The following is a 23,007-nucleotide window of genomic DNA, read 5'->3' as shown; positions in this document are numbered from 1 at the left end:
TTGATAGTAACCCACGTTTTGTGTGCTTTGCACTCTGTTTTCTGAAACATCTCTTTCCAAAACTCTGGTATCGTATATTCATTGTATCAAGATGTCGTACTGCATATCATTCTACTGGCTAAGAGTAACTTATGTAACACCAACTCAGAATGTAAATCATTTCAGTTATATCAACTTAGTTATTTCAGTTATTTCAGTAAGTTATTTCAGTAACACCAACTCAGAATGTAAATCATTTCAGTTATATCAAATTACCCTTGGAATATTTGAATGTCATAGGAATTGTCAATAAACTTGACATTTACTTATTGAGCAGTGGAATATATAATTAGAATCAAATTTGTTCCCGAAATGAAATTGTCTACCAAAGAAATGATGAATATGTTCTACATTTTAGGTGAATGTGGTAGAAATAGATCATTAGCCAATAGAATGTATGCTGTTCGATATCCCAACTCAAGGTCTATATGATCAGAGAGTTTTTGAAAGGCCAAAGGAAGATTCGATGAAACAGACATTGTCAAGCATTAGAAAAGGTAAGGTAGTACCTAAATAAAATTTCAACAAATGAAGAAAACGAACAAGCGGTGATGCTTTCAACAGTTGAAAATTATCATGTGAGTACGAGGAAAATTGCAAGAGAGTTGGATTTGTCAAACATCCGTGAACAGAGTGTTGATCAAAAGTAAAGTTTATCCCCATACTGAATTTTATTACTTGAAGTCTACCAGAGTTTGGTATTGCTAATATTTATTGAAATCAATTAACGAAGAACCGAATATTTTGAAAAATGTTTTGTTTTCCGACAAGTACACATTAAAAAGTAATGTCATGGTGAATAAACATACCTAATATGCACTACTATTCGACAGAAAACCCCCATTGGATGAGATAAGTCGTTAACCAAAACAGATGCTCGTTAAATGTTTTGTTCAGCACTGAATAAAAAAACGTCATTGCAGCTATTTAATGATTTTTTCATACTTTCCTCAAGAATTAGATACATTTCCGATGAAAATATAGAAGTAAATCCCTACATTTTCTGAAAGTTCACAAGTGGCTGGCTCCTTCAGTGGTTTATTCATCTTGGTGGTTCACCGATGACTGGTGATTTCTAGTTCGTAGGTTGTATTTATGTTGACTAAGGTAGCCCGCCTTTCTTGTTGATGTATTGCTATTGGTCGAAGTGCTATTACCTGTTGATGACGTGAAGTTTCAATGCACTGTTGCCACCTTTCCGGTTAAGCGTTACTGTCTCCTTTTTCTGTCGTTATTTTTCGTATGTTTATGGATTTCTATGGCTTCCCGTGAAAGCCGACTGTGGTATCCATAATCGGGGGCAAGTAGTTTCACATCTTTAAACAGTATCGTGTGATCTCCTTCACTAAGCGCGTGTTCCGCTACTGCCGATTTTTCTATTCGACCTAATCTACAGTTTCTCCGATGTTCATTAAGCCTTGTACCCATAGATCTTTTGGTGGTACCGATATGAACTTTACCGCAGGTGCATGGTATACGATATACCCCCGCAGCTGATAGTGGATCACTTTTGTCTTTCGCAGATATCAGGCTTTGTTGTATTTTCCCAGTGGGCTTGAATGCTGTTTTCATGTTATGCTTTCTTGAGATTTTTCCGATTCTGTCTGTAACCCTAGAGATGTACGGTAGAAATGCACGTGCAACCGTTTGAGTTTCCTCCCTATTTTGACTTGTAGGAGTCTTCAGTTTCATGGCCTTGTTGATGTCGGTTACACTGTATCCATTCGATCTTGAAATGTTCCAATTCTTCTTGTGTTCCGGTTCACATATTATACGGGCACGTTCCTTAAGGGTATTGATGATTCCCCGCTTTTGACTTTTGGCAGATATCTGTCCGTATGTGTCGGTTTTCGGTACACTTTATGTGTCAGTCTTGTACCACGCTTTTTGACGAGTAAATCTAGAAAAGCTATTCGTTGTTCCTGTTCAGTTTCCATGGTGAACTTGATGCTAGGGTGTTGAGCATTGGATTCAATCTTTCCCTCCTATGTCCCCGGATAACGAAGGTGTCATCCACGATTTCAAACCAACCATTTCGCTACGATACGGCTTTGTTTTAGCGCCTTTCAATGTTGTGTGCCAGATTTTTGGTAGAAATGCTATCTCTTTCTTTCTGTTGAAGTTCTCTTGGTGTTTGTGTATTTCTATGACTTCTAAATATATTATTCTTTAATGATGCGACTGCAGACTGCAGACTTCTCGGCCTGTCCTAATTAGCAACACCGCTTGTGCTCGACTGGGGGGTACCAATGCTTCTTTTCGTCTGACCGATATAAACTTTACCACAGTTGCATGAAATCCTGTAAACTCTTGCTGATTTGAGTGGATCTCCGCTGTCTTTTCAGATACTCCGATATTTTCTTCGTTGGTTTGAAGACGGTGTTAATTTTCTCCTTCTTTAGAATTTTCTCAATTCGTTTGGTGACACTTTTTATGTATGGCAGATAGACAGTATCTTGGGGTTGATCTTCACTGGTGTTTCCCTTTTCTCCCTTGGAAGCGTAGTGCCGATTATGTCTTTTTTGTAGTAGCCGTTCGCTTGTAACACAGTTGTGTGTGTTTCATTTCATCGTCGACGTACTTTTCTTCACATATTCTCGAAGCTCTCTCCACTAGGGTATTGATGACGGTTCGTTTCTGTTTTGAATGATGGTTGGATCTATTTTGTAGGTTATCAATCTGTGTGTGTTTTCTTCCTGTGCACCTTATAGCCTAGTTGATTACCTTTCTCAATGACTAAAAAATCCATGCTCAACTGGATTTTTCAATGAAAGCTATTGGCATGATCAAGGAAGTTCTGAAGTTTTTCTTTTCCATGGCTCCGAACAACGAACGTGTCATCTACATACCTCAACCAGTGCTTTGGTCGTGTTTCTGAAGTTTGAATGGCTATTTCTTCAAATTTTCCCATATAGAAACTCGCCACTACTGGGCTAAGTGGATTGCCCATGGCGACTCCATCAGCTTGTTCACACGTTGTTATTTTGTAGAAAGATCATCTCTATGTAGCTGAGGGATTCCTCGACTGGTACATTTGTGAATGAGGATACAATATCGAAGCTTGGAGCCAAACGACAGTCTAGTTAGCATACCGCACTTCAAGCTTCACTTGCACGCGTCTATAGTTTAACTTATGCGCATTACCTTGGTTTCTACCATGATCAGATCCAACCAATCCCTTACATGCCTGAACAAATGTGGGAGCGCATTCTCTTTTTGGAAAACAATATATAGGGCCAATAATATGATTTCCCAATATTTCTGCCCATTGGTTTCATTATTGAAAAATTTTGTTCGACTTTGATATATTGCTCCTTTCAAAAGTTAGGTGGAGATGGCTATTTACGTCCACTCTGTATTGCGACCTGAGGAAAATATATGTATATTTTCTCTTCCATCATTAGTACCTATTACCATGTAGAAATAGTTAGATATGAACAACCACCGATATGTATTTATAGATAAACACTTTTATCGCTCCTTTTCCAGTTCACCTATATTAGTTATTCTGTCGATTATTTCTTGTCCCGGTTGACAGTGACATTCATGTAGACATACATGTGGAATGAAGTGATCAAATCAAAAAAGTAAATGGAATGAGAAAATTACGAATAGTCGTCTAATCTTTATTTTGTGAGTACATTTTGAAATATTTTATTCAGTGTGAGATTACTTACCGAACGTTTTATGTTAATAGCAAACATTTTTTGAATTCTCAAAACTAAATAGTTTTGAACATATGGAATGAAGCAAAAAGTTTTTCATTAGTGTTCCGTCACCATCTTCCTGTATATGGTGTTTGTCTGATCAACTAGAGTTTTTGTTTCATTTCACTTTTTTTTTGTCTCATCTATCGCGAAATGACTGTGGTTTTCTGTGACTGTCGCGAGAGAAAGATCGCGCGCCTAAATTGGAATTCGGAGTTCGAACAGTACCGAAAACGCTCATCTGAACTATGGTTGTACTCAAACAGGACATATTCAAAAAGGTTTCGTCTCTCTCTTCAACAACTCCTTACGTGCCGTTGTGACCAGAACTAAGGTAAGGAGATCACAGTCACGTTTAATTTTTTCCTTCCAGTATTATTATTATTTGTTAATTCTATTCTTTTAGCACCTCTGAACAAAAGGAATTATTCGACAATTTCAAAGACCTATTTAATACAGTCCACCAAGTCACTCAATATTTAACAATTAGTATTACAATTGGATGGTACCATAACAAAAATGCAATGCCTTCTTACAACATGGTTTGCCTAATGTCTCATAAATGGCACCACATTGTGTCGCGAATGTATCTATTGAATTCACTTGCCTGCAAAAAGAGATATTTTTCGATGAGAAGTTTGAAGACTCCTTTTACAAAAATTTCATCTATGGAATCAACAGAAAACTGAAATCCTGCAGATACAAAGGGCACAAGGGTCTTTGACTGCTACCAGCAGCATGGCGAAGCTTTGATATCCACCCCAAAATATCATAAATGTGTCTTCGTATTAGTACGGGAGCCACGTTTTCTAGCAATTTCAAACGGAATGAATTTCAAATCTAGCACCGAGTTGGAACTCGTTCAGCAAAAGCTGCAGAGATCTATTTACTCCTGCGGCAATACAAGGTTCAATTCAATACCACAAAAACTCCACAATACTCCAAAAAGATGAATGTCTCCGAACTGGACATAATAATGATGTCAGGTTAGACAATTCCACTCTCTGCTTCGATAAGTTTGTTGGAGGTAAAAATGGGCACCAATACGTCTTGGCACATTCATGTTACTGGAATTGCAAAAGCCGCTTCCAACCAGAAAACTGTACACACTTCAGCAACTTTTGATGCTTTATAGAGCCTAGATCAGACCTTCAGAGAATTGTTCTCATTTATGGAGCTCCGCCCCGGAGCATACCCTGAAGCTGCTGAATTCCATCCAGAAAAGAGCCATCCGCCTAATTGAAATCGCGAACGTCACTTGCCACCTTGATAGTCTGGAACATCGAAGAAAGGTTGAAGATTTTTCTCTCTTCTATACATAGTTTCACAAGTGTTCAAGTGACTTGGAACATTTGATTCCATCACAAGCTCAGTGATCATTTTGAGGTTCAACTCAGTACCCCTCGAACTTCACTATTCAAGAACTTTTTCGTTTAGAGAACTGCGTTTATGTGGAATAAACTTCCTGAGAACGTTTTTCCAGATGGATTTAATCTCCAGCGATTCAAATCCAATGTGAAACACAACTTTCGCACAAGGACCGCTCTTAGAGCGCCTCAAGCATTTTCCTGTAGTGCTTGTGTTTTGTCTAAAATAATATATCAATCCATGGGGTCTTCTTCAACAATAATGAAAATCTCGGCTCATCAAAATACTTGTCCTTCGCTTTCATATGGCCTACCAGGATGGTGTCTTCAACACTTCAGTCTATCGCAGTCGTGTGATGGGTATAGAGGCTCCTGAAACAAGGTGCAGGGTCTATCGCGAGGCGTCTGTGACTCTAATGTATTTGCTGTCGACATGAATCTATCGGCGTAAGAGTGCTTCACTACCATCGACAGCACTTTTACGGTGCCGTAGACACCAGTGTTTCTAGATACCGGTGTTTCCCTACGCTATTCATTCCTCACCATCGAGCTCATACAGGCTCATAAGCCTGATGTAGTTCTTCTCTACCATCAGAAGAGAGGAGCAAAAACAGATGCATCACCACAATATTCTAATCGAACTCTCAGAGCTTCTTCAGACCACTCTGTTAAAAAGATTGTTCTGATTATTGGAGTCTTTGGTTGAATTATGCCCTCTCTACTCTCGAATCTCAAAATCTTGGCTGTGCAAATGGAGAAGGCTGTCATTCTTGGCTCATTGCATCTGCTTGGGGCACATGATACATGGAAGTAATCATCACGTACTCTACAGTGTGTGTAGTTGGCATTGGTTGATGTTTGCGCGCCCTATCGAATGTATAAAAACTTTGGGGACAGAGCTCGATCAGCGGAACCTTGGAAAAAATCATAATAATGATTTTTATGGGTATAAAGATTTTTGACAGCAAGAACAGCATATATCCATCGACATAACACGACCCTAAGAGTGCTCTGTCACCACCTACAGGACTTCTACGATATTGACGAGACATCCATGTTGCCCTATGCTCTGGGAGATGTTGAATCCGTTGTGTTAATGAAAAGTTTCGAATTTATTGAAACTAGTCTGCTGGATATAACACTTCTCGACAATGAGTGCAAGACGAAATTCGTGGCGAGTTTTTCAGCTCCGGGTGAAACGAATATTGCCCGAAAAGAGGCAATATTCGTTTCACTCATAGTTGGTCGTACACACGATTCTTGAATCCAATGATCGCCTTTTAGATTTTCGTTTTTTTCAGTTCATTCACAATGCGGCGTTGTAGTGTAGATTTGGATGATGTACTAGAAGAATTAGGAGAACTAGGAACTTTTCAGATATTAACATATGTTCTTATATCACTACCAGTACTGTTTTGTGCAGCCGGTGGTATGAGTTATGTCTTCACAGCTGGAGTTCCGGAATATAGGTGAGTGAACCACCTCATACCTGTACAAGATCCCTGTTGTGTCTTATTATATTGCATAAAAGCTGGAAAATATTCTGGAAAATTGAAGTTCAATCCATTTCTAAGATTTGGAAGTACAAGTTTGTTACAATATATAACATTTCAAGTAAAAATCCTGATATACTGAGTGATTCTTTTTTGTTTTGTCAAAAACTCTAGACGTGACTGTCGAGATTGATTCAAATGTCTACGCCTGTTAATAGATGGTGAAAGAATCGAATTCTGCATAAATTCTTTTTTTTTTGATAATTTTCTCAAGTCATATTCGATGTCGATTTCATTTTAGTTCTACATTCATTTCTTTTTCATAAAACAGTTAATAAATTCCACAACAAACACTCAATAACACCAGAAGTGCAATACTCTTACCGCGCACGATTCACCAACAAAGTTAGCGTCTTGAGAAGATTAAGTAAACCAATTCCTAAGTATAAAAATGGCCTTTTTCATATCCAACAGGGTACACTTCCACTTTCCAGCCCACATCCATGATTTCTGGTAGAAATATGCAAGAAATTTACTTGTAATAGTTCCTGGTAATTTAATAGAGTGATTCATTAGAAGCTGAATAATAGAGTATTTGGAAAGGGACCTTTATCACTCTTTATAGTTCTGGAAATATAGAACTAGTCGCCTGTCTGAAGTACATCAATAGCGTAAGACCTTCTATAACTTTCACAATGGAGATGGAAGTTCACAACGAATTGCCATTCTTAGACGTATTAGTGAAGAGGACCGATACTAAGTATCGAAAACCCACTCATACTGGATAGTATCTGAACCACGAATCCAATCACCATCATCAAGACTGTAGTAGACCGTACTTTTGGGCTTTGTACTACGAAGGAAGGTCTCGAAAAAATACTAGGCATCATCAAAAATGATCTTCAATGGAATGGTTACTTCAATGTGAGTGTGGAACAGACTTTGGCATAAAGACATCAAGATCCTGGTAAGAAAGAGCCGTCATAACCAGTACTTGCATATCCCTACATCAGAGGATTCTCCGGAAGGATAGGAAGAATTGGGTCCAAGTTCAATATCAGAACCTGCTTCAGATCCGGAAACACTTTCCGTAACAGTCTCACGAAAACCAGGCCACCAAACGCGGACTGCAATTCCAAGAATTGCATTTACCGGACACCCTGCGAGTGCGGAGGAGAAACCAGCAAATCAGGAATAGCTGAGCATATTTGGACTCATCAACATAATATCAAGTGGTCCCAATCTGAGATCATCTACATGAGGGAACACTGGCTTGGATGAAAATTCAAAGAAGCCGCATATATGAATATTACTGGAGTTTTATCCTAACACCAAACCGTTATTTCAACACCTCGATACCTTTTTGATCACTAAGTGATCATCTTCAAGAGGGAGATTATTGTATAGGAATATTTTCATAAATTAGAAATTAAGTTACTCTATTTTAGTGAAAAAGAATCGATGCCGTTAAACATCGTTAACATCGAAAGGTGTTTGTATAGAAAATCGGAACTGAGTTACAGACAGTAATCTAACTTTGTAAGAAATATGCGAAAAATTGGATCAGACATACACCAATATCCAATGTTTAAACTATCATCAGTATTTTTTCATTTCTCATGTTCAACGACCATACAAGGAAACAATTCGAACTTCTGATGACCTAACAGGCTCCAGACAGTAAATAGCGTTTTGTTATGGAGACAATCCAAACTCAAAAGTCTCCGGCCTCCCAATTGTTGAAGAATACATGACGGTATAACACACGATTCAGGATACAAACCCCTATGGAGGCGCACCATTTGTTGGGTGTTCACGTCAAGTTGGTACAGCTCCACCAAGTCCACTTGACTCATATTTTTTTTCTCTCCGAAGATTGAACTAGTCGGGTCCTGTCCCTGAAGCTTCGAAACATTTCGAAAGACGTAACAGTATCATGAACCAATCACCAATCTCCACATCGTGAGATAAGTGATCATTGGGTTCGAGAAACATGTATCCTAAGTAGAGGCAATGTACCAAGAATGACAGCCTTCTGTACTTGTCCGCTCAAGATTTCTGTCTGAATGCGGCAAGCCGCCACAAGTTTTAGAATAAAAGAGTAGAGAGGTATCATTCCACTACAATCTTAACAGAGTGTTATGGATAGAGTCTATAGAGAAAATTTAGATATTTTTTTCTCCCCTTTTCGGACTTTATTCATCTCACTACCACTTGAATATCATCTTGCTCTGATGTTATGAATGAAACGACAAATTTTCTGGGAGAGAAAGATTTGGCTTTCTACTTCTTCATTTTGATACAAAAAATGTGGGAATCTTCCAAGAAAAGAAAGTTAATAACCAATTTCTAAAAAGTTATTCTATACAGAAAAGAGTATATCATCCGAAGAAGTAACTTTCAGACATAAACTGGAGGAAAAAGCCTTCTAGAAACAGCTACTTTCATATAAAAATTGAATTACACGAAAGAAATATACTTTCGAAACAAATACTTCAACACTGAATTATATAAAGTACACTTCTTTCTATTCAGCTTGTATTCCAAACATTCGTCATGTAACTGAATTCATTCACAGGATTCCTACACAATAGAGTTAATGAAAAATGTAAAATTTCACTTATATGGAACACTGTTATCCTCACTGTTTTATACAAATTCACTGTTGGTTCTGAGTACGATAATTCATATATGCATTTAATAAATATGTTCAGTTTGTAAAGATTTCAAAGGTTTTATTGTTGATTTATTGAGAAGACTGAGATGGTCCTTTTCACCAGGAAAAGAAGTTTATCGGACTTAAAACCCCCTGAAATCTTCAAAAGCAAACTAACCTTTCTGAAGAGGTGAAATACCTTTGTACTATCCTCGACAGTAAGCTATTATGGAACTCTCACCTACAGAGTAAAGCAAAAAGAGCATATATGGTTAATGAGGTAGAGGTCGGAGGACGGTAAGACGCGCATAGGGTCTTTCACCCCGTGTGGTCACCTGGATCTACACTGTAATAATAAGACCTATGTTAACGTACGGAGCCATTGCATGGGGACCGAAAGTTCTACAAGCAACGGCCATCCAAAAATTATATCAAATACAGCAACTGGATTATTTAAACATCACAGAAGCCATGAGAACAACACCAACCGCGGCAATGGAATTAATTACGGGTCCGACGCCTCTGGACCTGTACGTTAAGGAGGTTGCGTTGATGGCCATGGTACAATTGCGTATTGCTGGTGCAAACCTCGAAGTAGGAATGGGTCAATTGAGGCTGGGCCTATGGCGAGAAGCGCTTACTGCGCAACCTCTGCTGGAGGCAACCAGTGATGCAATTGAACCCAGGTTTATGTTTAATAAACCCTACAAAATACAAATAAAACAGAACACAGAGTAAGATGCTCTAAATGCAATATGCACTAAGCCTAAGGATTAAGTGGGGAATGGGAAAAAATACCAGCGTGGTCCAAACAGAACTGGCTGGTATCTCAATCGCCACAAAAGAAATAACCAAGAAAGGAATTTCTGGCAAAAACATAATAATCTGAACTGACAGCAGACAAGCCTTATTAGCCTTGAACAGACAACGTGTAATCTCAAGGCTAGTAATAGAGTGTCACCAAGATTTAGCCAAAGCCTCGGTAGATAATAACATTATCCTGAGGTAAGTTAAAGGGTACGACAGAAGTAAAGGTAATCGCATTGCCGACTCCTTAGCCACGGTAGCGGCTGGACTATAAATTTTAGGACCCAGTGGCACCTACGGCCTGAGGACTTCGACAATTACGAAACCAGCCAAATGTTACAACCATGCTCAATCCCTAAAGATATGGGATGGAATCAAATGATGCAGTCTTGCCAGGATCAGCCTGGGCGATCCTGGGAAGCTGGCGCCGAAGAAGTATCCGGCGATGACCAGGAAAAACATATGCTTAACAGTAGGATTTCTAACTAGCCACTGTCAAATAAGGAAACACCTTCATAATATGGGGCCAGTGGACACACCTCTATGCAGCATGTGTGAACAGGAAGATGAGACTGTCACGCATGTCCTATGCGAGTGCCCGGAGTTATCGTCAATAAGAGAGTGTGTGTTCGGCGAGCCTTGGCCTAGATACACCTGCCGATATAAAGGAGGTGTCTCCCAGTGACTTGTCCACCTTCCTGGAAAGGACAGGATGGACGATGACCTAGGAGGACAACTCCTCGGGTTGTACAATAGGTCACATGTGGTTAAAGTGCTGTGGGCTTACACTCACCCTCCCTACTCTACAGATGTTGATTTATTGGCTGATCCCAAATACAAATAAGATAATGCAGTTGTGAGTATAAAAGACTGAAATGAATATTTTTTTAAATTCAAGAGAAACACAGTTCCAGACTTTGAATAGAAAACTAATCAGGGCTGCTACTTTTTTTCGAATAATTTCAATATGTTATCTTCACGATGAATGTTCATCAATATACAGGGTGTAACATAAGTACGTTAAAATATTCGAGTGAAGTATTCCTGAGATAATTTCAAGAAAAAAAGTCCATATGAACTTGTGTCCGAAAATGCTTCGTTTCGGAGATACGAGGTGTTGAAATTGAATTTTTTTTGTCCGCTTTTTAAAAATAACTCTTGCAAAAAATAAGTTATTTACACGAAATTCGATACCCGGGTTTTTTTGACGTGGGAAATCATGATTTCGTATTAATTTTCATGTAACATCTAGAGGGCGCTGCGTACGCTGTCGTTTTTTGTTTCAAATTGCCCTAACTTTTTTGACAGTAAACTTTTGGTACTTTTCATGAAAAAACCTAATTTCCATACCTTTTCCAAGTAAAAAAGGTACATTTCCTCAACAATGCTGGAGGTGATCGTTTTCGAGATATTTACAATTTTCTTTATCGATGCATATTACTTTATAGCCCAATTTGATTTCAATAATTTTTGTCACTCTCCGCTTGCAAATTGAGTTAATTAAATCGAGTAGGCTATGAAAGTTTGTTTATAAAAATAGAAGTTCGCTGTCACATTTTCAACTATTAATTGACAAATTCACAGTTCGGAGTTTATAAAGTGATTTTTTGGTACCATGCCCGACTTTACGAATGCTGAAATAGCCGATATAGTTTTTGCATACGGCTTGGCTGACAGAAATTCAAGCGAGGCCAAACGCATCCATCAGAAAAGGTATCCCCAACGCGTGACTCCTTGTGCAGCGACATTTGCGAATCTTCCGGCGACTTTCCGAATCTGGAAGCTTTGAAACAAATTCTGTAGTAGGACGGCCACGGACTACAAGAACTGTACAATTGTAAGTGGCGGTTCTCGAATAAATTAGTGAACATCCAGAGACAAGTACAAGAAAAATTTGTCAAACTTTGAATGTGAGTCACATGACAGTTTACAGAATTTTAAAACAACAGCAATTATATCCTTATCATATTCAGCGTGTCCAGGCAACGTGATTTCCAACCACGTATCGAATTTGCTCAATGGCTTCAAAGAAAAGTCGAACAATATCCGCAAATCTTATCGAAAATCCTCTTCACAGATGAGGCTAATTTTTCAAGAAATGGTATCATGAACTTCCATAACAACCACATCTGGGCGGAATATAACCTACATGCGATAACGCAAACTCATTTCCAAGACAGATCTTTAAATGTATGGGTGGGCATAATTGGGGATTATTCAATTGGGCCCTGTTTTTTCCCCTTACGTTTGAATGGAGATGCTTACCTACATTTTTTGGAACACGAGCTTCCCCAACTTATGGAAGATGCTCCCATTGGTCTCCAAAATCACTCTTGGTTTATGCACGATGGAGATCCTGCTCATTTTAGTATGATAGCAAGACATTTTTCAGACGTAGCATATCTCCAACGATAGATAGGAAGAGGAGGTACTGAGCACTGGCCCCCGACGTCTCCGGATCTCGATCTCGTCGATTTTTTCTTTTGGGGACACCTAGTTTATGCTAGCCCCATTTGTAAACGAGGAAATGTTGAGGGATCGCATCATAGCTTGCTGCGAAACGAATAGAAACACTCCGGGCATTTTTCAACGGGTGCGGAATTCTTTGATTAGGACAGCAGAAGCTTGTAATACTGTTGGGGGTCGTCACTTGAACAGTTGTTGTAATAGTTGTTTCGTTCAATTTTCATATGTTTATTTTCCTAATAAATAACATAGTACTTCTCCGAATTATTTTTTTTACAAACTCCGAAATGTAGCACTTTCTAATTGAATAACTAAACCTGACAATTTTTTTTCATTTGGATTGAATAAGCAGTTCGATAATGCTCGGTTTAGAAGAAGTCTGTACGGGTATACTGCGTATAAAGTTTGATGAAAATAACTTAAATTGCAAAAAACTTATGACAAAAACCTACCATGTTTTGAAAAATTTCAACAATCTGTATTTCGAAAACGAATCATTCTTCGTTAAACATTTTATAGGAACAAGTTGTATATTTTGACGAGATCCACCACATACTTAGTTTTTGTAATGTTCCCAGCAACTTCACTTAGCGCCCTAGGGGCTAAGTAATATGCATCGATATAGAAAATTGTAAATATCTCGAAAACGATCACCTCCAGCGTTGTTGAGGAGGTGTATCTGTTTTACTTGGAAAAGGTGTGGGAATTAGGTTTTTTCATGAAAAGTACCGAACATAAAAATTCAATTTCAACACCACATATCTCCGAAACGAAGCATTTTTAGACACAAGTTCATATAGACCTTCTTCCTCAAAATTGTCTCAGGAATACGTCACTTGAATATTTCAACGTACTTATGTTACGCCCTGTATACTACTAGGAATTTGAGAGAATTGGTACAATTAATTGAATCGTTATCAGTAATTTTAATTGGCTGGCTATTCAATAATCGTTTAGAAATATTCATATACAAAAAATTTTGGAAATTTAGAGTTGATTTGTTCTCTTGGACCCAATCTGAAATTGTTTTTATGTTTTTTAACATCCTGAGTTGAACTATAGTTAGCACTAAATTTTCAGGTGCTTCATACCAGAATGTGAGGATCAACTGGATACATCCTACAACGTGCCATGGATGAAATGGGCTATTCCTAATAAGATTTCTGAAGACCAAGTTATCGGAGTAAAAACTGATTCTTGTTCAAGATATGTTCATGAAAATGATTCTTCCGAATTCCACAGCACTGTTTGCACAGAAAAATCATTTACGAATACCACTGTGGCATGCTCGGAATTGATTTTCGACGAGAACGAGAGGACAATCGTTAATGATGTAAGAAGAATATAATAATCGAAAAAAACTATTATCGATTAACTCAACAAGAAATGAACTGACAAGTCTCAAGATATTATTTCTGTTTCATCTTCTCAGCTGTCACATAAAACTTGTCAATATTTCAGATCTGGTAGCATGAATACCAGAGTGTCACTTCATCAATTTCATATTTGTCGTTTTAAGTAACTCACATTTAACTTCAAAATCGAGTCTCAATCTCCAGGTTTGACGTTGAACGTATAATTCCGACTACAAATGTTAGACTTTCTATATTCTCTATATTAAAAATTTCGAAAAGAAACAAATAAAGTTATAATTTCTGTTCGAATTGGAATTTGTAACTCCAAATTATAATTTTGAACCAGTCATTATTAGAAAGTCTAAAGTAACCAAGTGTTTGAAGACTTTTAAGGACGGTAGTTGATTGATTGTCTGTTACGATTTCAAAATATGAACTGTTCATGAGAAAATATTTCAAAAAAGAATTTTGAAATATTCATCTCTCCCAACTACCTTCAACGTAGGTTCTCGTAAATACTTACCGGAAAACAACTGCTGCTGAAACAACACTGGATATTGAATTATATCTGACAGTTACTTATGCAAGATACCTCACAGTCTCTCGTTCATCCAGCAGCAGGACCATGCTGAAATTATTCTAGTAGATCACCTATCTCTCATCATTAGTTATTTCTCCTACTCAGCATGGTTTCGTACAACAAAGATCATGCATGTTTGAATCAATATCTCTGTATGTACCTGGACAAGCAAAAACAAGCCGATGTTGTTTATTCAGACTTTCAAAAAGCTTTCAAATAGACCATTATGTTCTTCTCAGCAAATTGACAAAATTGGGACTCTTTAACCAACTGCTTACTATAACTGAATCATATCTAGTTAACAGAAAACAATTCTTCGAATATGAATGTTTCAAATCAGCTCAGTACATAGTTATATCTGGGGTACCACAAAGTTCTAATTTTGTACTTCTTTTATTTTTAGTTTTCATTAATAATTCGGCAAACCTCTTTGAATATTCCTAGCCTACTATTTGCAGACGACCTGAAACTATATTATAAAATCGACGACATTACTGACTGCCAACATGAATTAGATGTAATCAAACTTTGGTGTAATAATAATCGTCTACAACTGAACGTACCAAATGTAAAATAATATGTACAACAAAAAAGCGAACTTCAATGTAAGATTATCCAATCAACCGCGTACACGAGATAAAAAATCTTGGTAAACATACGACAGTAAATTAACATTTACAAAACATATAAGGAATATGACTGCTGACGCAAATAGGATGATTCGATTTATTTACAGAAATGGCAAAAACTTCGAAACTATTGCCACCTTGAAATTGCTTTATTTTCAGATCTAAGTTAGAGTATGGCTCTGTGTTATCGAATCCAGTTTACGACTAACAAAGAGCGTGCGGAGGAAGTTCCTAAAATACTTATGTCTGAAAGTTAATGGGGAATACCCCACGAGAGGCATCGATTATAACATTTTGTTGACACGATTTGATATAAAATCTTTGGAAAATAGGAGAGTTATCCTTGGTATAAATCTCCTGCATGAATTACTAAACAACAATATTGACAGTACGGTTCTTTTACCCGAGATCAATTTCTTAGTACCAAGTAGTAAAGGTCGACATAATCTGAAATTCTATTGCGAAGCATCACGCACAAATGTTATCCTACGATCACCATTGAAGTTTATGTGCAGTAGCTTCAATAAAATCTATGAACATTGCGATATTCATTTCGACTCTCTGAACGCCTTGGTATCGTGTATCCTCAATCACTTTTAATAATACTATAAATAACATTTGTGTCAGTACTGCTACATTGCATGATTTGTAACTATTTCTGTTATATACTCAATTTTTCATTCCTCTTTTGAAATTCTACGTATACGAATATTTTATGAATACTTTGATTCAGCATTTACTTTTATACAGTTCTATATTCCATTATTTTTAATATTCATTTCATAAATACATATAATAGCATTTCCTGTAACTGGGTACTCCTGTTGGAAATAAATCGCTTTTTTTGTAAGTGCAGGAAAGATCCAAAATAAACGGCAAAGTGCGTGGGACTCGATTAATTTCAAACGGCTCAATTGCATGTATGAAACCTTCATCTGAAAGAAAAATTGTTAAATAGGTCCATCTCAAGAACAAAGCTCCAAGCGAGGAAGAAACATCCCCTGTACCAATAATCTAACAGAGATCTGTCTGAAGACTACTCTACTCGAATATATTCAGCATGGTCCTGCTGCTGGATGAACGAGAAACATATATGAGACTGACATCTGTGAGGCAGTTTGCATAAAAGTGTCCCGGATATGATTCAATATCCATCATGGTATTAGCCGGAGAAGTACTTCTTTCCTGGCAGGCGTTCACTAGAACCTACTGTGTAGGTACGTTGGGAGAGAATAATATTGTGGCAAGATGATGACCTATGGCGATAAAGGACTCTACCCTTAATTTAGCATCAATGCAACGACGCGACATAATGTAACCATGACCAACAAGAGGCGTACGGAGCGAGAGGGGACCGCGGTAGCTGATTCCTTGACTTGATAGTTTTGATGATGTCGACATGTTTTATATTTGATGATGATGTATTATAATAAAACAGGTAAGACCTGATTGGGGAAGGACCCCCTTGTACAACTCCTAGGCAATAAACCTAGTATCTGAATATTCTGGTGTTTCCCTCATGGTATTTCTCTCATAAGGCTACCCCTGAGTCACCCCCCAAACCGAAGTTGTAACAATATTGCAAGATTTCATTTCGAAATATTTATTTTCTTATACGTATGTATATCTTCTCGATACAGTCTTCAGACATGGTTTGATCTCTGTTAGAATATTGGTACAGGGGATGTTTCTTTCCGATTTGGGCCTTTGTTCACGCACGAGATGGAGCTGTTACCAGTAACAATCTTTCCTTAGACGAAGGTTTCATACATGCAGTCGAGCCGTTTTGAAATTAATTGAGTTCCAGTTACTTTGCTGTCTGCAGCCGATCTTTTCGAATAATTTCACCATGGCCCTGCTGCTGGATGAACGAAAAACATCTCCGAAACTAATCTGTGAGGTATCTTGCTTAAATGTCTGTCAAATATAATTCAATAGCCAGCGAGTTATTAGCCAGGAAAGTAGTTGTTTTCCGGCATGCATTTACCAAAACCTACGATGTAGGTAGTTGGGAAATTCATTCATTGCATATTCAAAAACAACTTTATTGTGAGATTTTCACTGAACAGTTTTACAAAAACGCAACACGTGTTTCGTAATACAATGGCTTCTTCAGTGAAGACGCCTGAAGAAGCCATTGTACGGCAAAACACATGTTGCGTTTTTGTAAAACTATTGGGTGAAAATCTCACAAATATTTTGTTTTTTAAATACGTTTTGAATGTTCATCATTTATTGGTCAATTCCATCAAATTTCATAATTGCAGTTATGAACTCCTTCTCTTAGGATTGGTACTCCAGGAGAAATTACGAATCATTAAAACTGTGTCGAGAGTAGACGTGTCAAGCTGAAACTCATTTTCTAATTTAGAACAAACATTTGTGAAATGTATCAAATGTCACCTCAAAAATTTTGCACGAGCCAAATACCGGGTGTTCATCAAACATGCGGCAAAAATTTAAGGGACTATTCCTTGAACTATTCTTAGGATATTTAGTCCTTTGTTACTTTTCAATAGGGCGCTGTGTTTCGAAGATAAGGAGCGAAAAATAATTTCGACAATAACAATTCATTACCAAAAATTATATGTAATGTTTCTTAATCTACAAAAACTGTTGAAAATGACCAGTATCGTTTCTGAATGCGTTGTCTGATATCTCAAGTCTTCCACATCTTCCACTGTGATCGGAATATTGTTGATAGGAAAAAATGTCTTATCCGGTTATGAAGTTTTATTCCCTGCACATCATGATATACAACTCTTTACTGAAAAGGTATTTTTCTGCATAATCACCATATTCTTTCGCGAAATGTTCAAGAATATGGCTATTTGTGACCAGCGAGTACCCTCACAACTTTTTCCAAAGTTTAGAGTCAATAGTGATTGACCCAATATAAAAACATATCGAGGAAAATACTACATTATCAGTCATTAATCAAGAATGCATAGATATTTTATAGCATTACTCAAAACAACGGTTATAACTGGAGCCAGTAGAATTATCCGCTGGGATTTATGGCTCGCTCAAATTCTCTTTCGCTGTAGTCATTTCTTTTTTCAGGTGATTGAGTTCCTCAGGAAGACTCTCAGGTTCACAAATACGTCATGATATCTCAAACAACGTTTTAATCACCCCTTTTTTTTGTTGTGACTGGTTTTGTTCAGATACCCGTCTGTGTGTGTTGGTTTCCTGTACAATCTATGGCCCAATGCATCATTTTCACGTCTGTTCATAATAACGTCCAAGAAGGCCCAAGAAGTCCTTTGGGCTTCTCGTTCCATTTTGAATTGAATTTTTGTGTCGAGAGAGTTCAGATCTGTATCTGTAGAGTAGATAGGGTGAGTATAAGCCCACAGCCCTTAGGCCACATGTGACCCATTGTACATCCTCCCGAAAAGTTGTCCTCCTAGGTCATCGTCCAACCTGTCCTTTCCAGGAAGGTGTACAGATGGAGACATCTCCTTATATCGGCAGGTGTAGGCCAAGACTCGCCGAACACACATTTTCTTATTGGCGATAACTCCGGGCACTCGCATAGGATATGCCTGACAGTCTCATCTTCCAGTTCACATATCATGCATAGAGCCCCATATTATGGAAGTGTTTCCTTAATTGACAGTAGCCAGTCAGAAATAATACTGTTAAGCGTAGATTTTTCCTGGTCATCGCCAGATAATTATTCGGCGCCAGTTCCCAGGGTCACCCAGGGTGATCCTGGCAAGATTGAATCCTTTGATTCCATCACATCTCCTTAGGGATTGAGCATGGGTGTAACATTCGGCTAATTCCGCAATTTGGAAGTCATCAGGCCGTAGGTGCTTCCTTGGGTAAAGAGTCGGCAATGCGACTACTTTTACTCCTGTCATGTCCTTTAACCCACCTCAGGATAATATTATTATTCACCGAGACTTTAGCCAAATCTTGGTGGTACTCTAGTACTAGCCCTGAGGTAACACATTGTTATTGTTATGTTTTTGCCAGAAATTCCTTTCCTGGTTATTTCTTTTGTGGCGATTGAGATACCAGCTGGTTCTGTTTGGACCACGCTAGTATTTCTCCCATTCCCCACTTAATCCTTAGGCTTAGTGATCTGGAGTACACTCCACATCCTGAGCCCTCTTTGGTTTTTGAGCCGTCTGTTTATATGCGTATTGCATTTGTAGCATCTGACTATGTGTTCGGTTTTATTTGTATTTTGTAGGGTTTATTAAACACGAACCTGGGTTCTATTGCATCACTGGTTGCCTGCAGCAGATGTTGCGCAGTAAGCGCTTCTCGCCACAGCGTCAGCCTCAATTGACCCATTCCTACTTCTAAGTTTACACCAGCCGTGCGCAACGCAACGCAACATCCTTAACGTACAAGTCCAGAGGGGTCAGACCCGTAATTAATTCCAATGCCGCGGTAGGTGTTGTTCTCATGGCTCCTGTGATGTTCAAACAAGCCAGTCGCTGTATTCGATATAATTTTTGGATGGCCGTTGCTTGTAGAACTTCCGGTCCCCATGCAATGGCTCCGTACGTTAACATAGATCTTATTATTGCAGTTTAAATCCAGGTAACCACACTGGGTGAACCCATGCGCGCCCCACTGTCCTCCGACACTGCTCATAAGACACATATGCTCTTTTTTCTCTACTATATAGGTTAGAGTTCCATGTTAACTTCCTGTCGAGAATAGTACCAAGGTATTTCACAGAGTTCAGATATAAAGAAATTTGTTTGGTATCTCTTCACCATCTTGACATGCCACAACATAGCGCAGCCAACAATATGGTTTCACGGCCGCTTGCTCTAAGTCCCGTTGCTCAAAATTTACCATGATAAAGTTTGCCTCCGTCGGACTTAATGGACTGCCATCGCGGTACCATCCGTTTGTTCGTAAAAAGCACAATCCCACTGGAAATAAGTTGATGATAAACAATGAGCTAAGCAGGCAGTTATATCTACTGAAAATACTTCATTTATTAGCCGTATCGTGTCCTTGATCTTAATCATCGTGTATAAGGAAACCATGTCGACACTCACTAGTAGGTATCAACCTAACTTTATATCTACTCTTTTCGATAAAGTACCCCGAGTCCTAATTAAATTCCTCTGTATTCCCTATAAATCGCTGTAGTAGGGTTGTCAAGCATTTGGCCAGCTCATAAGTTGGTGAACCTATAGCATTTACGATAGGTCTGAGTGGTACATTCTCTTTATGGAATTTTGGTAAGCCATATACATAGCGGAAAGGCTTCAGATTTATGTATATTTTTCGTGTTCTCACCAAGACTTGATGAACTGATAAAAATGAGTAGATTTGTCGGAGTTTGTGTTAATACTTGGCGCGGGAATGGTCTTCTACACTGATGTTATCTGTCGTGTTTTCGAATAGCGCAGAATGCCTGCGTCTACAAGCTTTCATAGAGGGGTATAAGATATAGTTATTCCCGTAGAACAAATGGCAAACCTAATGCCTCCGATTCACGGGGATGTCACTGTATACGGTTGGTTTTTCTGAGCACAACGAATAATGCCACTATAGATTAAAAAAAAGGGCTGAAGAAATTACCCTGAAAAACAACCCTCCTGAAAGCGAAACGTTATGCTTGGATTCTAGCTTGACCAGATATTTTGACAAAGCGCCTCTTCCAGCTTGTCATCAAGTGGGTCAAATTGTCGATTACCAACAAGTCTTCTGACTAAATGTAACATGAAGTTCAAAGAATAACGAGTCTTGCGGTGATTGATTCAAGCCATGAAGAGCTTACTTTTATATTGTTCTGACGATATTAGGTTGTCTTCTTGTATTCATGAATCTTTATTTTCGATTGCCAGTTCATGAATAAAATTTAAATTTTCTCACTCTTTCCAGTTCAACATCACCTGTTTGGAGAATCAATGGAAAATATCTCTAGTTGGAACAGCACATTTTGCAGGCATTTTGGTTGGTTCCTTGGTATCTGGAATTTTGGCTGATAGGTAATATTTCCGCATTATAGTTTTTCATAAAAGGTAGTTAAAAAAGTAAGATTTTTTTGAAATTATCCAATATATTCGTGATGGATTTCTATTAGAATAAATATCGCATTGAATACATTTCTAGTCACTGTTACTGAGGGGATTTTCATCACGCTTAAAACTGCGACATTGCAATTTTATTAATTAACACGCTTTTATTAGCTTCACCTGTATATATGTATGTATGTATGTATGTATGTTTGTTTGTTTGTCAGTTTGTTCATAACTCCAGAATTATCGACATTATTGATTGATCTATTCGCGGGCAGATGGCGCTGTACGTAACTTCCTTGATATAATTCGAACTCACTCAACATGTATTTCTTCTTTACAAAAAAGTATATTTTTATTAACATGCTTTTATTAGCTTCACCTGTATGTATGTATGTTCGTTTGTTTGACAGAATTATCAACATTATTGCTTGATCTATTCGCGGGCAGATGGCGCTGTACGTAACCTCCTTGATATATCGACATTATTGCTTGATCCATTCGCTCGCCTGCTGCCTTGGGCTTGGAAGCTGATTTTCAAGCTCTCTCTCCGGAATCAGAAAATATCAATGGTCATTTTTCTAAACAATATACGGCTGATTGATCCCAAAGCTTAGATAAAATATATATAGTTTAAAAAATAGTTTTAAAAATATTTTTTTCAAATGAGCTTAAAACAATAACGAACGAACAATACCAGTATTATTGTGGAAAAAGCGTGGGCGCTTTGAGCCATATTTTTTGTATATCAAGCGCCCGTCGCTTTTTTCACAATAATACTAGTATTTTTCGTTCGTTATTATATTAAGATTATTTGAAAAGAATATTTTCAACTTTCTAGTTCGATATTCTTTAAAAGCGTGTTTTTTAGTTTTTTAAGCCATATTTATGTAGAAACACACATTAGTCTTTCGATTATGAAAAAAATAATACTACTCATCGGTAGTAATAGTTCACACACTTGTTTTCAATTCTTATACAGGGTGAATCTCCAGGAACTGCATCGATCGATTGTAGGAAAACTATGATTAGAAAGAATGTGAAAATTTGACAATATACTGAAGTTGATGGGGGAAATTTGGCTCGAATATTTTCAGAATGGCGGCACTACCGAATATACCGGAAGTGGCTCACAACTTCGTTGTTTTAAATGGAACACCCACAAAGGCCGTGGATTTTTTGAAGTTTTTCTTCACGTTTCGCTGGCGCGAGTGACTAGCGGTTTCGTAACACATATTTTTGCTGTGTCAGGTAGTTTAGAGTGCTACTGCCTGTACCTGGATTAGGTGATTTGTCGATAACATTCACTGACTCTCTTCTACCTGCTGTCATGCCGTTTGATATAATTAAGCTTCTTAGAATGGCATTCCATATTCGATTAAGGTTCACCCCTTCTTCTTTTCTGTTGAGATTATCCGTGTGTTCGTGGATCTCTATTGCCTCCCGTAACATATGGTGGTATCTCATATGGTTGAGTTCTGTGTTTTCAAATAGAATCATGTGTTTAAGTTTTCATGTCAGAAAACTACAATAATTATCAATTTTTCCTATGGAGAAACCTTTATCATTATGTTTTAGTTGGGTTCCTTGTAGACGGGAACCAAATTCAATAGACTTCATATGAACGTTCGATAATAATTACCTAATACAAGATGTCCAAAAAAGAATAATATAAATGAAATTTAATTAACCGTCCGAAGTGACTTTTTTCAAATGAAAACTCCTAATTTTTATGATTTAATCGTATTAAGCATTGAAAACAAGGGCAAATTCGAATGGGGATACCTATTCCACAAATCAATAATTTTTGAAATATTTGCAATTTAATATTTTTCCACTGACAGAATATACGTTTTTTAAATTCTGTCAGTTGGCCATAATGGCGCGGCGTTAGAAAACAATCAATTCA

The 23,007-nt window shown here is 37.8% G+C and overlaps 1 protein-coding gene across 4 annotated transcripts in view; it reads left to right on the top strand.

Moving 5' to 3' along the window:
- Positions 1-310: 310 nt before the first annotated feature.
- Positions 311-23,007, top strand: part of LOC111513177 (organic cation transporter protein-like) — an 80,045-nt gene continuing 57,348 nt past the window's right edge. Inside the window, exons 1-4 of one of the 4 annotated variants that reach the window (XM_074177150.1) lie at positions 311-536; positions 6,415-6,582; positions 13,616-13,868; positions 20,962-21,068. In XM_074177150.1, coding sequence (XP_074033251.1) covers positions 6,425-6,582; positions 13,616-13,868; positions 20,962-21,068 — 518 coding nt within the window. In that variant the 5' untranslated portion in view covers positions 311-536; positions 6,415-6,424. Of the gene's footprint in view, positions 537-3,402; positions 3,673-3,926; positions 4,081-6,414; positions 6,583-13,615; positions 13,869-20,961; positions 21,069-23,007 lie in introns of those variants that run through there. The other 3 variants (XM_074177151.1, XM_074177148.1, XM_074177149.1) reach the window with 3 other exon arrangements.

Source organism: Leptinotarsa decemlineata, unplaced genomic scaffold, assembly GCF_025532065.1.
Source record: "Leptinotarsa decemlineata unplaced genomic scaffold, Ldec_3_MD MMD2_tig00002159_RagTag_RagTag, whole genome shotgun sequence".
NCBI classification, from domain to species: Eukaryota; Metazoa; Arthropoda; class Insecta; order Coleoptera; family Chrysomelidae; genus Leptinotarsa; species Leptinotarsa decemlineata.
Note: the sequence above shows the minus strand (reverse complement) of the source record. Positions and strands in the feature narration are given on the sequence as shown.